General features: G+C 37.0%; 1 protein-coding gene across 2 annotated transcripts in view; it reads left to right on the forward strand.

The window, feature by feature from the left end:
* Positions 1-7,022, forward strand: part of LOC110033243 — a 41,825-nt gene that overhangs the window by 9,788 nt on the left and 25,015 nt on the right. Inside the window, exon 4 of one of the 2 annotated variants that reach the window (XM_020737161.1) lies at positions 6,361-7,020. In XM_020737161.1, the coding sequence (XP_020592820.1) occupies positions 6,361-7,020 (660 nt within the window). Of the gene's footprint in view, positions 1-6,360; position 7,022 lie in introns of both variants that reach the window. The other variant, XM_020737160.1, reaches the window with a different exon arrangement.

A 7,022-nucleotide genomic window follows, 5' to 3' on the forward strand; every position in this document is an offset into this window, starting at 1 on the left:
CAAGTGCATTCGGGTATTTAGGGATTTAGGAATGTAAAAAAAAGGAAGATTTAGTTTATATAAATTAATATATATGTGTATATATATATATAAATATATATATATATATATATATATATATAAAATCACATGCGATTTATTCACGCGCGGTGTCGTAACAAAATGGGTGTCTTCCCTAGGCAAAATCGACATTTCGGACACACGTTCTGGACGCGCCGGTGCAGTTCGTTTTGTCATCCGGGGTATCTCGGACAGCGTCGTCGACAATCGGGTCAAAAACGCGTCGAAATTCAAATTTCACAAAATTTCAATCCGCGATTGATCGTCTCAAAAGGTTTACTCGAGCCCTCGACAAATAATAGTGCAAGCGATGTGAATTGTGGCGATCGGAAGCGTCGACTCTCTGTGTTAGAAGTCGATACCACACACGCGAAACTCCAGAAGGGGACAAAAGTGGGCTGAATTTCTAAAACGAGGCGGATCCCATTTCTAAGGTTCTAAGATAGTCGAAGGGAGATCCCTAAGGCTAGATTCTAAACTCTAAGAGGAAAACTAGACCTCACTAAAAATGAGGTCAACAGGATCAGATCCACAATTTTTTCACATGAATCATCAGTCTAGCACACGATGCTTTAAGGGACTTATTAACGATTGAACTCCCTTGACGCAGTCTCGAGCTTTGTATAAAAACTGTGATAGCTTCTTTAGTCTCATTGGAAGAAGTTGGTTCTTTAGTCTGATGGTAATGTCAAGATTAATTTGATTAATCTTTAAGCGATGAGTATCTCCTTTGGCTTTGCCTTAACGCGTCAATCAATTTAAAAAAAATCTTTTGGGTTTTAATCATTTAACCTTATTAAGCTGGACAAACTTGTGATAGAACAACAAATGCCATCAGACTAATAAAGCAGGAACACTTTCACTAGAGGCTTATCATATTGAGTGAGAAGAGTAGCCAACAACTCTTCCATCGACTTGTTGAGTTTGACCTTTAAGACTTGCTTGTCTTAGGCTTAGGTTACAGTTAACCTTGTTCTTTTGTCGTTTAGAAAAAAACAACCACGAACTCTTTCGTCGCGGCTTTAGTTTGCGAAATGATATTTGCAGTTAGACTTTGCCGTGGGCTTGTTGAGTCTGGCGTTTAGGACCCGTTGTAGTCCTAAACTATAACAAAAAGTGATTTGTGCTTCCCCAACATGATTGGTTGAAGCTTGTAGATTTGGTGTTTTCTCTTATGAACTTCAAAATCTTGGCTAGTTTTGGAGATTAAACTTTGACATTTGAAGCCACCTCATAGTACATTTTGCTTAAAATTTATGTGGGGTTCAGCCAAATGAATACAATTTTAGCACAAATGATTTGAGCATCCATTTGGGGATCTCTACATGAGCATGATGTCACTCAAATGATAGGAACTTTGCATTAGGCACGATGTCGCTTGAGTACTACGCACCTAGATGAGGACTCTTTACATTAGGCGCAATGCCAATCTTTGTGATTAGGGTTCTCGGCCTTTAGCATGATGTAGCTTAAAAAAATGGGGCCTCTTGTCTGACAAAAGAATATTAAAATATTTGACACATTCGAGGATCTCAACTTCGTGCATGATGTTGACCCGAATGCATGGAAATCATTGAACGGCCACTCCCTTGCCTGACGAAAGGGAGATAATAATGTTTGTTAAATGCATATGGGAATCTTGATATTGAGCACGATGTTGACTTAAGTAATTAGAGGCCTATGCATGAATATGGTGTTGGCCCAAATAAAATTAAATAAAATGCCCCATGTTTTGCAAGACAATTTTTAGCAACATGAAATATTTTTGGGGATCTTGGCTCATGACATGATGCCAACTCATATAGAATTAAAATATATAAAAATGCCCCTCTTACAATGGGATTCTTGCAATACTTTAGCATCACATTTTTTTTAATGAGAAGTTAAATAGGAAATTTTCATAAAGAAATAATGTCTTCTAGTCTCGATGAGCTTCACGAGTAAGAGATCTTCAACTTTGCTTTATAGCTGTAGTATTTCTTTAGTTATTGACCATTGATTGACAGTATTGGGCGTTGATCAACCAAGTTGATTAATTGATAAGCGCCTCCTTGATATGCCTTCTTGATAACAAAAAAAAAACCTTCTCAGTTTGGCTCAAATTTATCACAAACCTTTCGACAGTGAATGACTGGTCTTCTCAACACCAAGATCAATTAATTATGTTGAAATGGCCGAGGGTGCATTGTTCAATTGAAAGTTTTAGACATCCTTGCTCGATAAATCTCCAAATTTTGTTGGTTTTTAATCCTAACTTCATTTAGCGCTTCAAGTTTTTCCATTTGCAAACATTTTTTTTATTGGGTAAGGTTGCGCTAGATAGTTACTTGGAGCGATGGCAATTAAACTTCAAGTGTCAAGATTGCTTCAATTTCAAACAACAATACATAAAGAATGACTTTAGTGGGTGTCTTATTGGCTTTAGCTCAATATGCCTAAGACGCATCCGTCAGTTTTGTATGCTATTCACGCTTATTTTTGGCGATGATTTTCTTTAGTAGCTTGACCAGCGCCTTATTGAAAGCCTACGTCAAGCTATCAAACTTTTTTTTTCTTAAGATTAGACTTTTTTTTTTCTTAAGATTAAACCATTAGCCTGTGTTATGTATCGATGAATATCATCAATTGATCTCATGTTGGTTGACGAACTTTTAAAATTTTGAATTTTTGAATGCTGAGCCTTTGCCTGAGATTGTACGATGTGACACATCAAATCTATAAACAATGTTTTGGTTAAAAAAATTAATCACATTCTCTTCGTTGAAGAACGAACCTGCTTTGGTGCACTTAGAAAAGTAGTTTGTTGGTTCTAGAATGAAGCAGTGCCACTTAGATGATGGGTGGATCAATTTGCCTAATTTTGTCTGTATCTCAACATGTCATTACAAATGACTAGGATGCTATAGTTGGGTGTGAAAAATTTGGAGGTTGGTGTATCGTGTCCCCATGGATCTGACACGTGATATTTGTTAGCATGGTCGATACAATCTTTCACCATTGCCTACCAGCTGTAGCCCTTAATGTTGATTTTAAATGTCATTTCATTGGCCAGATTGGTGTGCGCCACAGTGTCTTTCATGAATTTCTATCATATCTTCTTTATCGATTTTGTGTGTCCCCAATATCGTAACCACATCAGCTCGAATAATCTACGATACAAAATATCATTAACAAAAACATATCTTAAAATCCTTTTTTTGATTTGCGCAATCATCATTTTATTATATTTTTATTTGCTTTCTTTGAAGTAATCGATGACGAGTTGTCTCAAATTATCATGTTCTTCTACCATGAAGCTATATTGCTGATACTTTTAGACTCAAACTTAATTTCTTCTTGATCTGTTTAAGTTTCTTCATGTTGGGCGTGCATCATAACGTGTCAGGGAGGGTGAGGAGTAGCAGGCGTTATGTTTTGCTAGCTTGAACTTGATCCTTATTCTAGCGAGGATTGTAGATCTGTCGGTTGTAGAACCCGATGAGTGAAAACATTGATTGTCACATATTCATAATTCATAACCACCACTTTTTTGCCTAGCTTAGCCAAACATTGCCTTACTGTTCTGAGCTCGGGAAACTCGAGTTAGTGTGACGTGGAGTTTCTTTGATAACGTAAAGTGCTCGTTTGTGATAGTTGGTTGAGTCAGACTTGTTAATCTTATAAGTGCCCAACACTTGATTTATGGTAAGTTGAGAGTCGCCGAAGGCATGAAGATCTTGACCTTTCCACTTTATGGCTATCTCAAGACCTGTAATCAGTGCTTCACATTTAGCCTCATTGTTGGTTTGGGGTTCTATCTAACTTTATAAATATCTCATGATTCCTACATTAGACACCATGAAGACAAACCCAATGCTGACTTGTGCTCTAGGTTTGTCTGTAGATTTGGCTGGTTTGATTGACGTTACTCCATCAACATAGAGTTCTCAAATTTGTACTTTTTTATTTTCTCAAATAAGTAGAATTTGTTGGTCTGGTAGATCGTTATTAAGTGGAGAATTTGCAAGAAGAACATGTGCAACTATGAAGTTCGCTAGAATTTTTTTCATTACTGTTTTCTAGGGAACATATGTGATGTCAAATTGTAAGAAGACTGCTCATCAAGCCAAATGACCTGTTAACATTAATCTTGTCAGAAAAAAACATCAGCGAATTGATCTTTGAAATGAGAGATCTTTTATGAGAGGATGTAATAGCGGAGCTTCTTGACAACAATGATCAATGCCGGTCATCGTTTCTCAATCGGAGAGTATCTCACTTTTGCTCCTATGAGCCTTCAACTAATGTAGTAAAGCACACTCTTTGCCTTCTGCATTATGTTGTGCTGGTGTCTGAGAGAGTCTTCTTATGTTGTGTACATAATAAGAGGTTCCTTAGAATTGAAGTTGCGAGGATTGCAGGTTGTAATAGTTGTTTCTTAATATTTTCAAAGGCTTCTTGATATTCTATATCCCATTTGAAAGGAGGATTCTTCTTTTACTTAGGGAATGATTGACACATTTCTGTTAGATTTAATATAAATTGTTGGATGAATGTGAGCCGTCCTTACAGAGAACGGGTGGCACAAATTCTTCTACAGAGGCATCTCAATAATTACTATAATTTTGTCTGGGTCTATCTAAATTCCTCTATGGCGTAGGACATGCTCTAGAAAGTTTCTACATGAGACCCCAAAAGCATGTTTGAACGGATTCATCTTAATGTCGAACTTTTTTGTTCTTTCAAAAACAATTCTTAAATATCCCAAATGGCCCTTGCGATCGTTACTTTTTATGACGGAATCATCCACATAACACTTCATTTTTTAGTGGTTCAAGTCATCAATTATGCGGGTCTTTGCTCTTTGATAGGTAGCTCCATCATTTTTCAAACCAAAGGGCATATTTGAATAATAATAAATGTCAATTGAATTCTTGATCGATAAATGTCTTTCATCATTTGGAGCCATTTTAATTTGATTGTATTTTGACGATCCATCCATAGAGAAGAACATATCATAATTTGAAGTGTTATCCATAAACAATTTAGATGTAGGAAATGAAAATATGTCCTTAGGACACACTTTATTGAGATCCTGAAAGTCGATGCATATACGAATCTGACTATTCTTTTTCTTCACGAACACAATATTGACAATCAAGTTGGCATACTCTCTTCTTGAATGAAGCCTGTTTCAATAAAATTTTTGGTCTCAATAATCACCTGTTCTTCGATCACCGTCCTTATATGCATCGGAGCTTGTTTGATTGGTATTGCGTCGGGTTTAATAGCTAATCTGTGAACTGCCACATCAGGGGATAAGCCAGAAATTTCAACATATGCCCAAGCAAAGCAATACCTGAGTTCACTAAACTATGATTTTATTTATTCAGCTCTTTCTTCACAGAAAAGACAATCGCATTAAGTTGGACGAGGGTTCTCTTCAGTTCCCAAATTAATCTCTTTCAGCTCCTCCATCGTTGTGGTCTGTCCTTCAGGTGCAGGCTTAACTTCTATATTTTGATCAGTGGAGAAATTTACGTCGTATACGATCTCTTCATCATCATCTTCAATTTTAGGTTCTTCCTCCGTTATTACAAAACAAGATGCTGGTCGATGTTTCTAGCAATGAACAAGCCCTAGGGCTTTAGTAGTTAAATTATTATTTTTTTGTAACATCTGGGAGCCATTTTTGAGCTTGTTGTTTAGTGATGCCAGTATGAACTCCAAACTTCATCATTTTACGCATCTTTGGAGAATAATAATTAGGCATTTTTGTCAGCACTATTTACTCTGATGTTAGGCTCGGAATAGGCCAGTGACAACTATGATCTTCATATTCTTCAGACTTGAAGAACAAGGTTTCTTGTTCTCCACTCCCACGTAATGGGGGCACATAAAATGTTTATAACTCTCCAACCTTATGAAACCTACGTGGAGTTATTTCCTTGAAGTGTTGAGCAGGGATAAGCACGACCACAAATTAATCGTCAGATTATTGATCGACAGGTTGGCCATTCTCCTTGAAGTGTTGCATCGAAGCTTACTTTCATTCAAATTCATTTTAAGTTAGGGCAGTTTGCAAGGAATTTGGATTCAACATTGGTATTTGAAGGATCGAAGATGGTTGCTTAACTTGCATACTATACTAAAGAATAATTGAGCCCAAGTATTTTAACAATTGACATTCTGAGCTAACTACTAGCCATAGTTTTGAAGTTATGTCGAGTGTCTTACATTATTATTTGCTATTTTCTCCCAAATTTTCATTTCTTTTGTTGAATGGATTATGTATAACTTTTCAATTGTATATGTAAGCAGAGAAATTCAGCTTCGATGCCAAAACTTGCACCCTCTCGGAGGCTTCTTGAGTTTGCTGTCAGAGATGTTGTGAAAACCGTCCAGCAGCCCAGCACTAAGGTTGAACCAGTTGTGAGGCGACTTCGTTCGGTTGTGTCCTCATCTGTGGAATCTACATTGAATGAAAGACCTCAGTGGCCTAGATCAACTATAAGATTGCCAGGTTCAGCCTCAGTGGCACTCAAAGCTGCTGCAGAAGCCGCTGAAGATGTAGCAAAGAGTAGAAATGCAGGAAGTGTTTTTGATAGATTAGGTCATGTTAAAGCCACAGTTGGTTCCATTGATCAATCAGCTAATATGGAAAGATCTATCTTGCAGAATATAGAGGATGAAGAGTTTGAGCAAAATGCCAGGTCTTCCCAACTGAACTATAATCATAAAAATGGTTATAATTTTGATTTTACTGGGAATAGTTCAATATTGAACAAGGTTGATGCCATGGCCGTTGATTCAGCTTCAGATAAAGATGACTATGATGATTTTGGTATGTCAAGTGATCATGGCTTGGATGCTTCTCAATATGCTTACTCTGCAAACAAAAGGGAGAGTTCATTCATGGCAAACTATGATGTTTCGGGAGACACGGATACAGTTGTAAAGAAAGCAAAATTGATTCAGCAGGG

This window comes from Phalaenopsis equestris, unplaced genomic scaffold (genome assembly GCF_001263595.1).
Source record: "Phalaenopsis equestris unplaced genomic scaffold, ASM126359v1 Scaffold001116, whole genome shotgun sequence".
Taxonomy (NCBI): domain Eukaryota; kingdom Viridiplantae; phylum Streptophyta; class Magnoliopsida; order Asparagales; family Orchidaceae; genus Phalaenopsis; species Phalaenopsis equestris.